The sequence below is a fragment of the Salvelinus sp. IW2-2015 genome, linkage group LG3 (genome assembly GCF_002910315.2).
Source record: "Salvelinus sp. IW2-2015 linkage group LG3, ASM291031v2, whole genome shotgun sequence".
NCBI lineage: Eukaryota > Metazoa > Chordata > Actinopteri > Salmoniformes > Salmonidae > Salvelinus > Salvelinus sp. IW2-2015.
Window position 1 is genome coordinate 23,368,573 of NC_036840.1, and position 20,469 is coordinate 23,389,041.

Below are 20,469 nucleotides of genomic sequence, written 5' to 3' on the forward strand. Positions count from 1 at the left end.
TCAAGATGCCGGGGATCGAAAGAGGCACACAGCCGGGAAGCGCCGCGCCATAACCAGACTTTAACATAGGACACAGTCAGTCAGTTCCCCAACCATTCCCCGTACAAAGTCCAACCATCACCAAGTGCCCTTTATATATTTTGACGCATCAAAGCTCATGTGTCCTCATATGAACGTGTCTTATCCGTTCTGTAAAGACGTGTCATTTCAGTCGTCAAAGAAGAGGGTCTGGCGCAGCTCCCGCCGCAGGTGCACTGGTGCAGGCCGGGTTGTTTGGGGTGAGCTTCAAAGGGCCCCATTAGCCTACCGGTTCAGAAATACCCTTACGCAAGCCCACCCTCCCTGTCCCACTCATACACACGTGTAGAATTTCGCCGGAACAATGAGAGGAATGTTGAGGTTTTTAAAAGAAGGGTGCCTCTCTTGTCCCTATCCGCCTATCACAATCGAATGGCGTAGCGCCTCAMCCAATGTGCACGCTGTGTGGACCACCCCGGCCCCTGAATCTGAATGCATCCACTACGGRCCATTATAAATAGGCTAAAGGTTTGCCTGCAACCCTTGGTCATGCAGAAACGCTCAGGGTTGCAGCAGAAACACTCCCCGTCTTTTTTCTTTCCATATTTATAAACGCATCATATCCCATTGATATTATTTCTGAGGTTAAAGTTCTTTGAGGCCAGTTGCATGCATTGTTCGTCTCCAAAAATGGTTTGCGAGACTAAAATTGTTGCGGATGAACACGATGCCATACAAGGGACCAAAAAAGATTCTATTATCGTTTCCTCCTCGCAAATGTGGACTTCTTCCACACCGGCACCGAATCCTATCGAGGAAAATGATGTGAGGAAAGATACGGTTTTTATCCGTGAGTTTGAGCGCACGGACCATGTGGAGGTGCGCCGCATCTTTTATGAGGGGATCATGGAGAGAATACCCAACACCGCGTTCAGAGGCATATTACAGCAAAGTCAAACCCAATTCTTATATGTTCTTCTGACACGTAAGTGACAAGATTTCCCATATACTTAACGATTTACTGGCCTGAAATTCGTTAAAAGTTGCCATTACGCATTGAAAAACTATTTTCCTTTTACCCATGTATTTGCAAATTATTCTTGTCAAAGACATTATGAATACCCCATCCATACTAACACATGAAAACCAATTATTGTCAAAAATATATATATATTTTTTTTTTAAAGTTAGAAGTGAGTTGAAATGCAGTTGAAGGAAAGACATAGTCTGTTGGAGCATCGATATGTCAATTGATAATTCGTTGACCTCTTTTCTTTCTTTTTAAAGTGCTTTATTCATTTAATGGCACAAATACATGCTATGTGAAACTTTCATCACGAGGAAGAGGATTTCATATTATACAAATTCYACAACAACAAATACATTGAATAWTTGTCGATTTCTTCTCGAGTTCGTGTGTGGATGTGTTTTGGATCTCCGATACCGGCATGTAGCGTAGCTCATGWGCAGCACRGCATCAAACCGCAACACAAAGGCATGGCTAAAACGCATGGTGCATGTAGCCGGTGGGCCTGTTTGGTGTGCATGTAGGGGGCAATGATGTCAGTTGCCGGTTAGGTTGGATGCATTCATTAATTAATAGAATGTGAGMATTGGCCCACAGTGTGCGCTAGCGTGCAGCAATTGCACCCTATCACCAGTGTCCATCATCATAGGCTACACACATATTTCACTGTGCCTGCAGGCAATGCACCACCACCACTAGCCATGTGTGCATGTTGGCATTGTTTATCATTAATTAGTGGAGATGTTCATTTCGTAAATGTCCTCATGTATGATATGCATGGGTGTTCTTATGGCACACTTGATCCATATGGTCAGACGCATTACAAATAGCCTAGTCTGTGATGTGAATGAATGGCATTGCGCACCAAATTACGAATAACAATTCACCACAACATGTGTTAGGCTATATATATTCCATAATCATTATTGTCATTTAAATGTACACCACCTAAAACAAGACTTTTGTACACCTCATGCCTTTGTCTGTGCCGTGGTAAGTGACCATAATGACCAACAAAACATCTCACATAAGCCTTTGTCACTGTTGACATTTTGTCTGAAAATGTGTGTATAATTGTTTTATTTATTTATTTAACCTTTATTTAAAATGCTTTAATTAATATGGATATGACACTATAATTCAGAACCACGTCGCTACAATGTAGCCTAATGTCAATGTTGACAGTAAGCACGTCATGTCGTGGTGCAATGGAGTAAAAGATGTTTGCATGTCAGACCAGACGACAACATAATAACATGCAGTGCTGCTGCACAGCCTGTCTGTGTGGTGGGTTTCCACTCTGGCGCTTCCGCGCGGCCAAACCAGAGAAATAGGCTACTCCAAAAATCACTGACTGTAAATGGACCAGAGATGATWTTGATAGACTGTGTGGAATATCTGTTTGCATCCAGTCAAATAAATACATAGACTCAACATAGGATGTCATGTGATGTTTTTCTCGTCGGTTGTCAATCGCTGTCTCTACAGTAAACAAAATGTGTGATATTAGGGACTGTTCTTCTTTATTTTTAAGCAACTTATTTTTTGGAATGTCACTGTTTGGTTATATAATATATATTATGTGTGTGACTTCCGCCAAAATCCAACATTTGATTCTCTTTTCTGACAGGTATCGTTTATTTTTCTTCCTTATCTCCATAGTAATGTGCTTTGTTGTGAGCAAATCCCTCACGCTGACCTGCTGTGCGCCGTTCGTTCTCATGGCCGCGCGCTACTTCTACAGCAGCAAAGTTATCCACAACTATCTGGCCTGCGCGCTCCGAACAGACATGGCGGACATCGAGGAGTATTACATGAAACCCACAGGTAAGAGGGGTAGTGGGAGATTGGACACAAAACAGAAACTATATATAATCTGTGGAAATGTATGATCTGTTGTCTTTGTCAACATATAAAGTTCATCCACAGACATTATTCTTTTAGTGAATTATGGGATGTAAAAAAATTATGGGACACAAAACAAAGCCCTATGAAAATATGGAATCACAGACTGCTTTGAAAGTATTCAAATGACCCCACCCCCCCCTCCACACACACACACACACACCCTCCCCTCCCACACACACAAAGTATAGAGTCTCTCTCAGTGTCATAGGCTCTCCCTGCCTGTATTAAGCACAGCAGGAGTTGGATAGTGACAGCATGGTTGCATTCCAAATGGCACTCTATGCCCGACACAGCACACTAACTGATCAAAAGTAGTGCACTATGTAGGGAATAGGGTGCCATTTGGGATGCAACCTGTGTGTTCAGAAACAGAGGCAGTCTGCCTGCCTATTAAGTATGCGGGGCGACTCGCTCCGCTCTACTTAGTTACAGAGGGAGCCAGGGCACACCATGCTACTGGGCCTATTGATTCTGAGATGGAAACTGCTGATACACTTTCTGCAGCAGTCTGTCCGCTCTGTGTCGGCCAAGCCTCATTGGAGTCATTTCCTCAACTATATTCCCTAACTAGGAAAATCAATCACTCTCATATGAACCGAAACACTTCCTTCCATTCTGATAAGAGGAATTGAGCTGTGACCACACTTCCTCCTGGTTCCGTTCCAAAACGTTGGGCTATAATCAAATCAAACCTTTTTCTCTCTCTAACACACACACACACACACACACACTTCCATCCACCCTACATTTTGGGGTCAGTCGGACCCTATTTGCGAAGCTACTTAAGGGCAGGTGTTCGTTAAGCCCATCATTGATTTTTCTCTTTGTCTCTCACTTTGTGTCCGGCAGCTACAGGTATCCACTGTGTGTGTGGGTGTGTGTGTGTGTAGGAGTCACACAGGAAATTAATGGGATTAACCGCTGCAGGTCTTTTTGTGTGTGTTTGTATGTGTGAGCGTGTGGGTCTGTCAGCGATAGACTGTGTGTGGGTTTGTCAGAGAGAGACTGTGTGTGTGTGTGTGGGGGGGGGGGTCTGTCAGAGAGAGACTGTGTGTGGGTCTGTCAGAGAGAGACTGTGTGTGTGTGTGTGTGTGTGTGCGTGTGTGTGTGTGTGTGTGCGTGTGCGTGTGCGTGTGTGTGTGTGTGTGTGTGTGTGAGAGAGAGAGAGAGAGAGAGAGTGAGAGAGAGAAAGAGAGGGAAAGAGCAAGCGTCTATATGATAGTGAGAGTGGGTAATGTATGTGTCAGTAGTCAGTGAGTCATACAGTGCAGGGTGAGAGGGTCAGTCACTGACACGATGAGCAGCAACACGGTTATGTCTACCGGCTTCAACTAGCCAGGAAAAGATAAATACTGTTATCTCTTCTTCAGTGTGTGTGTGCGTTTATTCATCCCACTGTCACTAAAGGCCAGCTGTTACTTCAGTCCTCTGCTCAGCTCATAGGTGTGTGTGTGTGCATAGGACTTACCAGGAACAATAGGGGCATGGGGGGGGGGGGGGTTAACTAGGGATTCTTAACAACAAAAGAACCAGGACATTCATTCTACCAGCATGAGTTCTCCCTGAAATCCCTTTGGTACTATCAACCAATCAATAAATTCTGTTTCATTAACCAACCAATCAATCCACTTTACTGAATCATCTGGCCTGTACATATACACCACTGTGCTGTAGTCTATACCAAGCATACACAATTAACAGTAACAAGGCCTTATAGGATGTTATACAAGACATAGCGATGGGTGTGACTCAAGGGGCCAGGGTTCCGGTCTGGAAGCACGGTTTCTACCTCTGCGCATGTGAAGTTGGGCCGTGTAAACAGGCTACAAACCGGATATAGACGGTCCATGAATCGGCGTATGCGAACTTGAACACATTATGTTGAAAACAACGGTCGGACATCTTGGATGTGGTCTCCAGTTCTTTTATACCTCAATGGCGTGAATAAGGCACAAGGCAAAACCAAGCTCCTTGACCTCCTGTACAACAGGGCAGTATAAAGCTTGGGTCCAATCCCAAATGTTACCCTATTGCCGTTGGGCTCTGGTCAAAAGTAGTGCACTATGTAGGGGATAGGGAGCCATTTGGGACGCAACCGAGGGGATAAGTAGGTGGGCCAAGGTGTCTCCACACTCCAGTCACCTGGTTCCATCCTGAGCCCCAGAGCAGTGATAACACTGGCCAGATGGGTTGTTATCAGCATATCTGAGTCTGGCCACGGCCTGTCTCATGCAGGGTTCTGTCTAGACAGCAATCCACGGCTGAATCGCAAATGGCAACGATACCTTATATAGTGCACTACTTGGGCATTATCGATATAGTAGTGCACTAATTAGGGAATAGGGTGCCATTTGGGATGCCGGCAGCAAACAGTCTGGCCCTATTCACTTCCCTGCTAATGACGGTGAGCTCACTCTGTTCTGAGGGGGTTAGCGAGACCAGGTACACCACTACTGTCACGCCCTGGTACCTGCTACTGATCTTAGCTCTGAGAGAGAGAGAGAGCGAGAGCGAGAGCGAGAGCGAGAGAGATCCACTCGCTTTCTTCCTCCCGTCCCTGTTGAAGATGTAACAGTAGCTGTGGAGAACTGGGTTAGACGTCAGCCGGAGAGAGAGATAGAGGAGAAGATAGGATCTTTCATCCCAGCTCCAGTATATTCTTTATTCTCCATCCAAGAGGACTATCTAGCTACTAGATGTCACTGAGTTTATGATGTTCTATAAATGTCATAGCAAATTTCAGTAAACGTCTTATTCATTCACAATACAATGGCGCAACCAAAAACACGTCAATAGCACAGAACCGCTCCTCAAAAAAACATATTTTTAATCAATGCTAGTAAAGAAAAATTCTTCCACTGCTCTGTTTGCTACAGTCTGAGACTGCTATCGTTGAAGTCGTTTGTGGCGACAAGGGGCACGAGGGGCGTTGTACAAAACAAAGTCATCAGCGATTGGATCGTCTCTAACCAATCAGAGTATCAAAGCCAATGCAGAATTTTCAAACCGCCACTTTACCCAGGTGTGATCTGGCTCTGACCCAACCCATCGGTTTGTGGACCAATCAGACGGCCCCGAATGTGTTCGCATTCGGTGAAGGGTGGGGGGGTTCTCAGATCCAGACTCCTCGTGGAGTGTCCATGGGCGTGGCGTGTCCATGGGCGTGGCGTGTCCATGGGCGTGGCGTGTCCATGGGCGTGGCGTGTCCGTGGCGTAGCATTTGGCCGGRGCAAGGAGTCTGTAGCTAGGCAACAATGGACCCACACCAGAAGCAAAATAAGATGTTAACAACATTATCGTTTCTGAACACTATAGTTAGTCACTCCCAGGTGACCAATCCAATCTTTAATGGATGTCCAATAATGTGGTCCGATTTTTAATGGATGACCAATAATGTGGTCCGATCTTTATGAATATGCGGGTGAGACTCGCAGATAATAGCCACATTATCTTAGAGGTTCATAAAAATGGTTTTGTGTAGAGCTTTTAAAGGAAGAGGGGGGGAAGGGACTTTTTATGATCCCTCCTAGCCTCTGACCCTAGGATTAAGAGGACCTAAATTGAACACGTGTACACACACCACACCAACACACACACACACACACACACACACACACACACACACACACACACACACACACACACACACACACACACACACACACACACACACACAGTGATTAGCCCGGGCAGGGTATTAAAACTAATGTGAAAAGGCCAGTGCTGCAGCCCCTTTAAGTGAATAATGCCCCTATCCTGTCTCAGAGCTAATGGAGCTGTAATGGAGAACGAGTGCAGGCTGGGTGTGTGTGTGTGGTTGGTTGTAACGTACAAGGGGCAGGAAGTATTATGTATGACTGGACACAGGTAGATATGCTGGAGCTTGTAGGTCTTGAGATCTGTGTGTTTGGGCATGTGCTGTGTGTGCCCGTACACCTTCATGTGTGTAAACGTGTGTGTGTGTGTGTGGATGTGTGTATGTAAGCATGTGTATGCCCCTGGTCTCCTTGTCCGAGTCTCATCTGTCAGGGTGTGGTATAGATGTCAGGCAGATCCATACTCCCAGCATGCACTCTGTTCCCAGGGGAGGGAGCATGTCATGTGGGGGGAGGGGTCTGTGACTTGGGGAGTGAGGAGGCCATGCACTGCAGATATCACACTTCACATCGCTCTCCCGCACACACACACACACGCACAGGCACACTTAACTCTAAAATAGGGACGATCTGTAACGAGCATCAACACACACACACACACACTTTAAGCGGACACAAGTTGTTAATGAGCTTTTGTTTCATCTTAGACACACGCACAGTCAGGGTGTGCGCCGTCGAGACTCAACGCTTATCAACTGAATTACCCTCATATGTTTCAACGGAAAGGATAGACACTAATCTTGTTTAGCACAATAAAAAGGGAGGGGGTTCATAGTCATGTCATAACGCCATATTTAACTGTCTCCAACCCATGCACATGCATGGCAGGTAGCATATTCTTTTCCTTTAGCAGTTAGAAGAGAAAAGGCTGTCACAATAAATCCTGAGTAAAAAATCTGTACTTTTAGAGCACATCCAAGCTCTCTCTCCTTCCATTCCCCCTTGCCGCCATTAGATTTTGTCTGCATCTTTCAAGTCGACCCATCCCTCCCCCTTTTGGTCGGTGGTAGAGTCCTCTTAGCCTGGTTAAATCCAAGAACCCCCCCCCCCCCCCCCGCGCTCATCTTGGTCTGCCCCGGGGCTATGATAGATCAGCTCCCTTGTCTAACCCCCAACCCCTCCCTATTGCCCCCTCCCCATCTACCAATACAGGAGGACTGAAGACAAATGGATGTCCTACATGCTCTATGACCCCGCTCTCTATTCTAGCTATCTCCTCTCTTCTCGTTCTCCATATCTGACTCTTAACCAGCAGATCCCTTCTTCTCACAGCCCCTTTCTTCCCAAAGGAGGGGGAGAGGGAGAAGGAGGAGGAGGAGGAGAGGAAGAAGGAGGAGGAGAAGGCTCGCTTCGGAGTTTCTCCGACCGACCTTTCTTTCGTCATGGCGTCAGACACAGGACATGAGTGTATGTCACTGTCTCAGGCCACTACACACACACACACACACACACGCAAAGCTAGGCCTGGGCTGGCGTGCCTGGTTGTCCCGTCCCGTGCTGTCTGTTGGCACAGGCCCTGCTCAGACAGATGGTGATGGCTTCAGCTTCAGAGGCGTGTCCGTCCCTTCGCCCCCTCCCCCTACCTTCCCCCTTCCTCTTTGTAGCCCCCCAGAGACAGGGCCCTCTGGGTAACTAACTGCACGCCTCACATCATGCTCTCTTCTGAGATCAAGCACCGGAAACTAAAGTCTGATTTTGAATTCGCTATCACCTACCCTTTAACAAAAATGAAGAGAAACCTACCCTTTAACAAAAATGAAAGACGCTGACACGGTGCACCGTACCTTGAGCGAATCTACCCCTTCCAAAAGGGAGCCATTCCAAAGCCATCTCATACATTCTCCTGCGTTGGGACTACAGACAAGGAAGAGTCAACACCAGGAGTCATTGTCTGACGCACTCTGAACCCTGCACACACAATATGACCAAGGTCAATTGGGGATACATGTCCAGGCCCACCATTCACTCTGCTTGCAGATCTAGCTGCCTGCTACTGCCTCCCCAGCTGTGATTCCCACATGTCATGAAGTGTGTGTCTGGATCAGCAGGCTTGTTACCGCGGCGACCCTGCCGCAGTACAGCTGACAGTTGTTTTATTCAATCAAACACTAATCCAGTGAAACCCACAGGGTCCTTTAAATCCCTCATAACAGTTGGCCTCCAGCACATTCACATCGTCTCACCACTCGCTCCATGACGCGATGTGTTTGAGAGAGTGTGCTTGTGCGTCTGGTATGTGTGTGTGTGTGTGTGTGCGAGTATCAGACTGCGTGTGTCGGTGACCATTAGAAGACGGACACACAGGTTTTACATTCACCAGTCAGCCAGTCAGTCAGTCCCAGAAAAGGAAGAATATTCTCTGTGCTGTACTTGACTACAAGGACATGTCACCAATACCGCTGACATTGACAAAAATGCTATTTTCAGCACTGTTTACTGTTGCATCCATATGACACATTTTGCCGGCTGAAGGAAAGAAAATTTTATCTGTTTTCACCTTGTAGTTCTTGGAGGGGTTTGCAAATCAAAATCAACTTGGGGAGACGGTTTATCAGAATGAGGATATAGTAAACCAGTCTTCTTTACAACGACTTGTCCAACATACTCCCAACATGGTACTGTATCGATCCCTTTACACTGTAGACACTGTAGCTACGACACACGGAGGGACAGTACTGTACTCTCACATTACAACAGAGACCGACAGGGAAGCTTTGTACTCTCGTTGACACAACTAATATCTGGCATGCTGACAAACGTGATTCTCTGCACAGGTAGAAACACGGCAGGCATGGACTTAAGAATACGTTACGAAGTTGAGCAGAAAACATTTAAATACTGTATAAAACTGCTTTTACTATGACTGAGACCAGGAGTTTAGTTTCCTGATCCGGTTACATTGTGGATGAACATTTCACTGTTGATGTGTGTGTTTGTGTAATTCCTTCTCTGTCTGTGTGTCTGTATTTGTCTCTCTGTCTCTCCCTGAGTGTCTAATCGCCCTAACGTTGAGGGACAGCTCGGTCTACGATTGTACTTTTCATTATGAGCATCTCTCAGAGCGAATAATGCTATTAAGCAGTTAGCACCGGCCTCTGTCTGCTTTTCATTTCACTCCGTCTACCTCCCTCGTTCTCTCCCTCTCTCCATTTGACTCTCTCGCTCATGCTCTCCATCTCTCTGATACACTTCATTCAGTCGCTAATGGAAACACCAGCCGCCACTATGTGACCGGAGTGTTTCGTGTGTAGAATCCCTCCTTCCTTACTTCCTTTTAGTAGATCCATCCAGTTAGTGGATTTGACAAGGCCATAACTGGCACATATTACCAACAGGACAGACTCTCTCATATAGTTCTATAATGTGTGTGCCAGGGCCATGTGATATTCAACCTCACTTTCTAGCACCCACATTGGTACTTGCTTTTTTCTTCCTTGCACTGATTCTGCTGATAGGGGCTATTTCGGGGAAAGGTCTACTTGCAATATGTGGCTGTTTTCCCCTCCTAAACTTAGTCTGTAAGTAGCTCTGCGTAGGAGCTATGCTGAATGACTAAAATGTAAATGATACAGTGCTATGATGTTCTCTAAGCAGCTAGTCTATCCTTACCACAGGTTTTACACCGGTCTTACCAACACTCTTAGACAAAAAGGGACATCTAGAACCGAAAAGGGTTCTTTGGCTGTCGCCATAGGATAACTCTTCTGGGTTCCGTGTGGAACCCTTTCCACAGAGGGTTCTACATGGAACCAAAAAAAGGGTTCTACAAAGGGTTCTCCTATGGGGACAGCCAAGAGTGAACCATCCTCATGTTTGCCATCTTAACTGCATCACATGGTCGTGTTAATTGACAGAAGCCATTGTAAAGCAACCTCTAATTGCTCTGTAATCTGAAATCATTAACACCAGTCCGTAATTAATGAGATATCCCGATACACATGAGCAGTGGTGCCGGGTTAAAGTCACAATCTGCCGTTTCACAAGCCCAGGCTGCCAGCTTGTAGGCATATTTCATTCAAATGGCCTTTGAACAGCAGGAAATATTCCAGATTGTGGCTTTAATGATTCAATCAATCAATTTTATTTTATATAGCCCTTCGTACATCAGCTAATATCTCGAAGTGCTGTACAGACACCCAGCCTAAAACCCCAAACAGCTAGTAATGCAGGTGTAGAAGCACGGTGGCTAGGAAAAACTCCCTAGAAAGGCCAAAACCTAGGAAGAAACCTAGAGAGGAACCAGGCTATGAGGGGTGGCCAGTCCTCTTCTGGCTGTGCCGGGTGGAGATTATAACAGAACTATGCCAAGATGATTGTTGTACTGGCCGTAGTTAGGGGATGGGAGTCCACTCTACATTTGATCCACCCAGCCAGAGGCTCCGAGGTCTGTGATGTATAATGAATGACATGTTATTGTTAGCTGGCCTGCAATGAGGTCCCAGGTTTATGGCAAATAGTGTAGGGGGCTAATGGGGTAGCTTTGCTCACTTCTTATTGCTTCAGTCCTTCACTGAGTTAACCAGTGACCAGTAGGTATAGTGTGTGTGTGTTTCTAACTGGGCTCTCTGGTCCTCCAGGCTCGTGTTTCTGGGTGGCAGTGCTGGAGGGTCAGGTGGTCGGCATCGTGGCGGCGCAGGGCCGGGAGGACGATAACACGGTGGAGCTGCGCCGCATGTCGGTGGACTCACGCTTCCGCGGCAAGGGCATCGCCAAGGTGCTGGGGCGCCGCGTGCTGGAGTTCGCCGTGCACAACAACTACGCCGCAGTTGTCCTGGGAACCACCGCCGTCAAAATGGCCGCCCACAAGCTGTACGAGTCACTGGGCTTCCGGCGGACGGGCGGGAGCGAGGACTACATGCTGCCTGGCATGAGCGGCTCGCCGCTAGAGAGGCTCTTCTTTCAGATCCGTTACCAGCGTTACCGCCTGCAGCTCCGCGAGGAGTGAGGGGTGAGAGAGGGAGAGAGGGATGGAAAGAGAGAGCAACGACACCTCCTCCTCGAAGCAGAGCCCCTCGCCCAACGAGCCTCGACCAAGTCCCCGATCGATCTTATACTCCTCTGACAACTTTATTTTGTATCAGTTGCATCTTCTTACTACTTACCACTACTATGTCTATTCATTATTTCTAAGTCACTAACTTATGGGTTTTTGTTTTACATTTTAGATTTAGTGTTTTACCCCCCCCCCGCCTTTGAGTAAATTATTTTTGTTTTGCCTATTTTCCCGTCCTTTCCTGTTGTAAGAAAAAATTATCCCTAACATATATCACCGTCCCATGCCTATTCAAATGACATCATCAATTGAGTGTTCCCGTTGCTTTTGATAGAAATTTGATTGCAATCAGTTTTTCGATCATCATGACAAAATCCACCCCCCCCCCCCTTCCTTCCACCCTCACCTTTCTCATTAACACCAGAATCCCCTCCCACCCCCTCCAGAACACCAATCAGAGGCTTAATCAGGAGAGTTGCGTGTTGCGTAACATTCCGATAGAAATATATCATGTAGAACAGACATTGTCCTTTGCCATGGAAAACAGGCGTTCGTGTCCGCCCTATACATGGCATTTCTATCTGAAGAATTTCTATCTCAAACGCACCCTGTCTCTCGTTAGCCCGCCTAAGCCCTCTCCATTGTCACAACAACGTTTGTGCCCAAAAAGACCTGGACAAAAAGACAAAGTAGGTTGGCATTTCTCCAGCACAGCCCATATTGAAGCACAGCAAGGGTCATCAAGTGTACTGTACCAGCCCTGTGGAGAGACAGGAGGAACAGGCAGGATGCGTACTGTGGAATCCACACTGTGGATCCTGTATAGGCAGGAAAACAAACACAAACAGGCTTGCGTCCCAAATGGTACCCCATTCCCTATATATTGCACTATTAACAAAGGCCCATAGGGCTCTGGTCAAAAGTAGTACACTGTGTAAGAAATGGGGTGTGATTTTGGATGCAGACACAGTGCATTTTCTGTTTCCTAAACCCTCCTGCTTTCTGCTTTCACTATTTCCTCCATCTTTGGTCATGTTCTCTTCCCCTCATTCAACACAGTGTCAGAATCTAATTCTATGATTCCATTCCACCTGCATGGGAACTATGAAGAGGGTCTCTGATTGGTTGGGAAGACGAGAGGGTAGTTCAGGCCAGGGGTACGGACCCATGCAGGGTGAATACTGTGTCAATGTTAATCATATTACTAATTTAATAATGGGTTTTTCTAATGAGTAAATTATCTAATCTAATGAAACATTGAGTGTTACTGAGTTTTATGTGTAATTATCAATTGTTTACTAATTGAATCAAGATAAATTTGAACATTTTGAATATGTTTGGTATTTGATTGAGAAATTAGATTTTTTTTATTTTTATTATTCACAACATTTGATGGAAGCATTGCTTCTTTGTAGTATGCACATTTTATGGATACTCCTACATGTACATAGTAACCGCAATCTAGTATATATTTAAACCAGGTAATTGGGGGAAACTACTTGGGTAAACCTAATACATTATTCAAAATATTTGCGGACTTACAGTACATAGCTGGCTTAACAAAATGTATCTAAGCACAAATTTTTCAATTTGAATTTAGACACAATACTATATCCAATTTACAGGTATATTTATATCCTTCTGTGTATGTGTTAATGTGTATACAGTTGGAATACTCTATACAGTATGTAGCTGACAAACCCAAAAGACGTCCCTCTCCCTCCCCGTCATAAAGATAACCACTCTCTCCATTTCCATCCTCCTATCAGAGACAGAACCAGCAGAGGAAGAGATACAACCTCTATGAGCCCAAGAGTTTGTGTCACACTTGTACAAAAATTACGAAATGAAAAGTAAAAAAAAAAATATCATAAAAAAACATAGATTTTAAAAAAATCGACAAAAAGATGTCATGAATTGTGCTGATCCTCCTTGCCTTGACTTCTATTCCCCCTTCTGACCCCCCCATTCATAAATCTGACTGCAACCCTGGGCCAGACCCCCCCACCCCCCCCCCCCTCTTCTCCCCCCCCCCCCCCCCCCCTCTGCATGCGCCACAGTCTTGCTGCGCTGTTTTTATTCCCCCCCCCCCCCAAAAAAACACCCGCCCCTATTGTGATGTCATCAAAACAGTCTGGCCGCCCCCTGCAGCGATGGTGGAGGATGCATAGGTGTGTGTGTTGAATTTGTGTTTGTGTGTGTTGAGTGTTTGTGTGTTGAGCGTGTATGTGTTTGTTGAGTGTGTATATATGTGTGTGTTGAGTTTGTGTGTGTGGAGGTAGGGTGGATGAAGAGGTGCATTAAACCCACTCACCGCAGCGCAGCACTGCCTTGATGACATCAAGCCTGCCAACTGTAAAATGCAAAAGCAATGCAAGTGTGGCATGCCTCTGTTCCTGGTGTGTGCGTATATACGTACGGTGCCTGCCCTGGAAAAATAATCGGAAAACGACATAAAAAAAATTAGATATTTTTTAGCTGAACATATAAACAAAAATGTGTGTTTCTTTGTCAGAGAAAAAAAAAAACTTTTTTTTTTGCATGAGATGTGTCTTTGAATGAAAATGTCTTAGAGGATACATTGTACCACATGGCAAGCAGTGGGGGGAAAAAAACGTTTTCATTTTTGTATTAAGTTGATATTATCAATTGACTCTTTTTATCAAGGGAGTGGGGATATCATGCACAGTGAGAAGAATCCTATGGAGACGTGACAATGTCATAGTTTGTCCTTGTGTCGTTTTGACAAGCGTCAAATAAAGCAGTGAGATCATGTTGATGTATCAGATGTTGGGTCATTCGACTAACTGTCTGCTGTATTATCAGAGGACTTCTCACTGTTCGGACACCCCCCTCTTCCTCATTCAACCATGTGAATTGAGATGTGGAGGGCACAAAAAATGAACCAGTTAGCCCAGATTTTTTTCTCCTTCTCCAATTTGACCTGGTCAAAAGTAGTGCACTATATAGGGAATAGTGCCATTCGGAATAGTGTGCCGTTTGGGACGCACCTTATGATCTAAATTATGATCGATGCCCCCATCTGAAAAATTCAGAACAGACCTGGGTATAGTATTTTGACCTGGATCCACTAGAATGTAGGAGGCAGAGGTTAAATGGTGAGGCTATAAGAGCGTACTTACTAGGAATGTATGCCAGAGGAGGCTGGTGGGGGGAGCTGAAGGAGGACAGGCTCATTTTAATGGCTGGAATGGAATAGATGGAACAGAGTCAAACGTGTGGTTCCCATATGTTTGATACCGTTCCAATAATTCCATTCCAGCCATTACAAGAGCCCTTCCTCCTTAGCTCCTCCCACCAGCCTCCTCTGGTGTTCACTACAAGTGTACACTACGTAGTAGTGTAGTAAGTGGACTCATGTCTGTTAAAAGATGAATGTGAAGTCTTATCAAACTGAGCCATGAATGCTGCTGTCGCCATTTCAATAATAATATACCCTCTCGTTAAGCATTGTGGGAGATCTCAGCCTAGGCTACTATTTGTGTTCTTGATCAATTACGTAATATTATAGCAAGACTCCGCAAAAGCCTGATATACTGTAATAATTACATGCTGACATTCAAATATCCCACCAACAATCTATATGGCTTAAGGTAGCGAACGATTCATTTCCTGTTTTAAGTTGTTAGAGAGGAACAGACAAACTGCACTGATATGTCACTAGCCTATAATGCATTTGACTGTATTCTGTTTTGTAAAAGGGTCAAGCCTGTGTTTATACGGTGAATGCTATGCTATGCCCTGTTTGGTCTGGTCTTAGTACTTCTTGATACTGGTAAAGCATACGCAGTATTAGAACGTAGAATAAATACTGTATGCAACCACCACCACTAGTGTGATTCTGTAACTTAATAATAATATTCCATACCATTCCACTGAACCTCTGCTGATGTACAATCCAAAAGAAATAATGTTTTTTTTTCTTCTTTTCTTTTAGTTCTGAGAAAATAGGGAAATATTGTTAGTGTTGACTTGGGAAAATAGGAGAATGTTCATGTATTGTTATCTGCAAAGGGTTTAAGACATGTACGCTGCATCAGAACTAAAAGCCTCTTTCATTGGAGCGCTCCTTTATCGAGTGCTTTCCAATCCAAAAACTAGCATCCGATCACCTCACTGTATGTCGACGTCAAGATATCTCCAGAAGGTAGTCGGTAAATTGCGGTGAAGAAAGCATGCAGGCTCACAAAGTACTACATTCATACTTTATCGTAGTCCCTCCCACCTGGAAATACCAGCATGAGACAAAAATCCCTCAATATCTGTCATCCAGATGTCAAGTTGAACACGCACACTATTGTAGGAGTATAGATATCAAAACCGCACAAATAGTATTCCTGTGAGTATAGGTGTTTTGTCCTGGGCGAGTGCAGATTTCAAAGGCCCTGGAGTTAATAGCAGACATGAATGTATATGGGTACGGTTACTAAGGGTCTTTGGTTGCGAGAAATTGTTAAAACATTTTTTTCTTTTAAGAGAGAAAGAATTAAGGCAAAAATGACAAAAAGCAGCTAATGGTCCTCCTATCGCTGAGAAAACCACAACATTTGACGTTTAAGAGTGACTGTGTACATAGCCATATCTATTACTGTTGTTTTGATTTCCAGTTTATATATATATATATATAATTTCTGTTGATTTCATCAATGCAAAAATAATGGACTTTGGAACTGTCTGTCTGAGAAGATGGCTGTGTTGTGAAAGTTCGACCAAACGTGGGGAGGGGGAGGAACATGCCACTGTGGCAGTTTACCTGGGGGGGGGGGACAACAAAATGGACTCTCCCGCTCTCTGTACTCCTCTGGTGAATGTATCACTCTGCTGTGGCTAACAGGATGACTAACTCTCCACTGTGGCCACAGGTGCCAAGAACGCAGAAGCACTTGTAGCACAATTGTCTTTTTTCTTTCAGAATGGATTTTTTCTCTCCTCCTAGCCAATATCTACTGCTCTTGCTCATATACCGTATGTATCATAAGCCTATATACAAGACAACGTCATATAAAGAAATGCATTACTATGACCCGTGGCTATTTGTTGAAGTTTGAAATTTGCCAAAGGTGAAAGTTTTGTTGCATTTTTCTCTCAAACTGCTATGTTGTGTTCAAGAAGTGTCAACAAAATCCCGTATTTATCGGTATCATTTTGGAAACCCTGCTCACGTGCCATCTAATCAAGCAATAAAAACAAACAAACAATGAGATAACGAGATACAATCGTATAAATTATTTTATTAGCGCGAAATGCTGCATTGATGTTATATCTCATATGCTGGTGACGGAGGGTCGGTCGCCATGACGTTATCCCTGTAGGCATGGCAACACATCACCACTGACGATATGTAGAGGCCTGAATAAGAGGTGTGATTGTATAATGATTCTTTTTGTATTTTTCTTTATAAGAGGTTTCAAATTGTTTTTTGTTTCATTGTTTTTAACTTGAAGATGAATTCTACTGGTGTACCACTTGCATTGTTTGTACAGGTGTTATCGGGAGTATTGGGGGGAGAAAAGTCCCTCCCAGCAGAGAGGTGAAAGATGGCAGAGTTTCTGAAAGTGGTCTCTGTTTTCTATCAGTCATATGAGCTTTATTTATCAGTCTAAATCTTGTTTCTGACTACAGCCAGGGGTTTGTCACTACTACTGAAAATAAAAATCAATTAGCCCATATCAAAGTTTAAAACGCAAGCTGAAAAAAACTTCTATCAAAATCTTGTGTGATTTCCATGAAAGAGATTCAACGTAATTTTTTAAAAATAAAGTTGTAAAGTGTATTTTACTGTAAATAGCATCCCCGGGGGTATTTTTATGATCATTTTGTCACAGAAATACCTTAATATAACTTTTTCTACGAAGTTTACAAAATCACACAGACTTAAAAAAAATCTATCCAAACCTGAGATTCAATTATAATGATCTCTTCAACTCTCTCACTAAACTCACCAAGCCAGAGACCGTTGGTTCATTTTCAACTTCTTTCAGAGACCACTGCCATCTTTCCCAGGACCAAGGTGCTGTGTGGTTTAACCTCAGTAGTCAGAGAGAAAAGCCTACTGTTGTCCTGTGCTGATGGAGAGGGAGTGGCCTGTCAGTGGCTGGAGAGCACCCAACACTGTAGCACAGCACTTAGTGGATGTGTCCAAAATGGCACTTTATTCCCTATGTAGCTAGTGCACTACTTTTGAGCATGGCTCATAGGGGTACGGTCAAAAGTAGTGCACTGAATAGGGAATAGGGTGCCATTTCAGACTCAGCCAGTGTATTAGCTAGCCCTAGGAGTGTGCAGCAGCAACGTATTCTCTCCGCTTTCAGATCCCTAGCTGTCATGGCCGTCTGTTGCTAGGAAACCAACCCACACAAAGCGCAGCAGGGAAATGATATGCAGCCACACTGAGGGAGTGAGGAGGCAGGCAGGTCAACCAGCCGGGCCGCCCCTGAGGGAGAGGGGGAGGAGTGTGGGAGTGAGTGTGTGGCAAGGCTAAGGCTATGGTTAAGAGGGGCGAGGCAACCTTGTATAAGGATGCCTTGGGTGCTTAAAGTAAGCCACTGGGGAAGAACAATTTGGTTAAGAGTGACAGGGAAAAGACAGAGGGTTATTACAGAGAAGATGGATCAGGGTGCGATTGCACAGACAGTTGAGGGTCTGAGACTGAAGAGCAAATGAGAAGAGGGCTAGGGGAACCCAAGGTAGACGGGTTCAATGGGCTCAAGGCCTTAGCAAGAGGTCAGCCAAGCAGAAAAGAGGTGAAAGGTGGTCACAAGGCAGAGGGATTTGACCGTGGGTAAAACGCGGTTAAGGCGTGGCCGGCTCAACCAGACCGTGTCTGACCTTACCTGAATAGAGTGTAGCTGCAGTGATGACCTGGTGTACCTTTCTGAGCTCGTATTTACAAAGCGTTTCAGAGTAGGAATGCTGATCTAGGATCAGTTTTACCTTTTAGATCATAATGAATAAGATTTTATGGACTGTGGGAAACCTGATCCTAGATCAGCACTCCTACTTTGAGAAGCTTTATGAATACGGACTATTCTTTCTATTCCTCCTTCTGACGTTCCTTTCTTTTGACTGCTGTATTATTACTACTGATTAACCATTTTTGTTTTTGCCGATCAATGGGAACACTGTAAAGCTGTAAAGATAAAGATTTCCTGCATTGTGAAAGAAAAATGGATGTACATATTGTATCAATTAAAACGACAATGCATAAAGCTTTTATATGTTCCTCCGGTCAATTGATTTGAACGTTGATTTAAATGATCATGTAATATCATATCGTTTGTCATATTAAAGAAAGTGGACACTATTCAGCTTAATCTCGGTTAACCCAGAACTAAAGTCTTGCGTAATTGGTCAGATGCTCGATTAAGTGTAAAGAGAAGAGCTAGAATGGGGATCGGAACCCGAACGAAGAGCTCCCCCCTCTCTCTTTGCAAGTTACAGGCAAGTCTATGGGGCAACTGTCCCCTCCACTTCCGAAATTCGAAAGATACCAACACCTGCAAAATCGGGATTTGTCCAAAGCACCGGAACTAATGCTGCTTGTTATTTCACACATCCCGTTGAATCATGACAAATCTACGGTACCATTTATGTTTATGTAGTCTGTCCAAGAGAGATTCAACTAGAACTATAGGCAATATAGCCTGAAATCCAGACCTGTTTTGTGCTTACTCCTGTTTGGCATATGACATGGAGTACAAGGACAGGAATATTAGCACAACCAGACTGGTACCCAGGCTAAAGGCAATAGAGAAAACTCTATCATTTTAGATTCACCTTGGTATAGAGGCTTTAAAAATCAAACAACTATATTGTTAACCTTAAATTCCCATTAGCATGGATCCAGCCTTAGGTCTCGCTCTCACTCAACACCCATCTACCCTGTCGCCATGGGGATGCTGGTGGGCTATCTGGAGATAACTCTGTTGCTCTTGACAACTGCAGGCTTTTAAGGGACCCTTTGGCTTTGGGTTCCTGTTAACATACCATACCATTCTGTTCTGTTAGTTATTATAATGAACATAAATATCCGTCCCCCACACATCATACTCGTTCACATAATAGTCATTATATAACACATACAGAACCGTCTGTTTTCATACAAACAAAGCATTGGGTTACCAAAGGTTGTAACCATTATCAACTTGTGTAGTAGTAGGCTGAGTCACTCACACACTGAGGCTCTCCTCCACTACCCTCCATCCTCCCCCTGAAGTGAATACGCACTCCAAAAATTGCACACATGCCACTTTCACGTCCGTCCGTCCCCCATCCCTTGAGCTGTGGCTGCGTTCCCTTGAGCTGTGGAACAATGAAAGGGAAAAGGAGGAGYGGAGGAGAGGAGGGAACTTGCCTGCTATTGTAGTGACCAGACCATTGGTCAGGGTAAAATACACTCAGTTGAAAACTCCCTGTAAGCTCACTGATACTTTCCAAGACCATCTCCATAAAGACGCAGTACCTACCATAGGTGTACTCTGCAACATGTATCCTTATTCTATTTCTATGGCAACTGCACTTAAAAGGACAGACATACTGTATACTCTGAATGTCTGAAGACATGGCAGGGCAATAGAGGAACAAGTTTGTTCTAAACAGCTAAAAACTTCATATTAGCACCCAGTGATATTGTGACATTTTGTTCTAAACAGCAACTAAACGCTTCATATTACCCAGTGATGTTGTGACATTCATCAGATAGGTCATGCGTTTTAGAAATGATCATCTGAATTTCACTGTCTCCAGTCCTTCTTCCAGGCATATTTTATTGGCGGTCATAGAGGACAGAGTGTGTGGAAGTGTTTATTACATAGATTTTTTAACCTTTATTTAACTAGGCATGTCAG

The 20,469-nt window shown here is 44.5% G+C and overlaps 1 protein-coding gene across 1 annotated transcript; it reads left to right on the forward strand.

Moving 5' to 3' along the window:
• Window positions 1-558: 558 nt before the first annotated feature.
• Window positions 559-18,838, forward strand: nat8l (N-acetyltransferase 8-like). The gene is made up of 3 exons (XM_023972181.2): window positions 559-1,003; window positions 2,708-2,872; window positions 11,187-18,838. The coding sequence occupies exons 1-3, from the start codon at window positions 688-690 to the stop codon at window positions 11,552-11,554; spliced, it is 849 nt and encodes a 282-aa protein (XP_023827949.1). The 5' UTR covers window positions 559-687; the 3' UTR covers window positions 11,555-18,838.
• The last annotated feature ends 1,631 nt before the right edge of the window (window positions 18,839-20,469 follow it).

Bases quoted from the DNA above. Each gene is read 5' to 3' on its own strand.
- nat8l (XM_023972181.2), top strand. From the start codon at position 688: ATGCATTGTTCGTCTCCAAAAATGGTTTGCGAGACTAAAATTGTTGCG. The intron at 1,004-2,707 runs GTAAGTGACAAG...TTATCTCCATAG, and splicing joins CTTATATGTTCTTCTGACAC to TAATGTGCTTTGTTGTGAGC. The intron at 2,873-11,186 runs GTAAGAGGGGTA...CTGGTCCTCCAG, and splicing joins GTATTACATGAAACCCACAG to GCTCGTGTTTCTGGGTGGCA.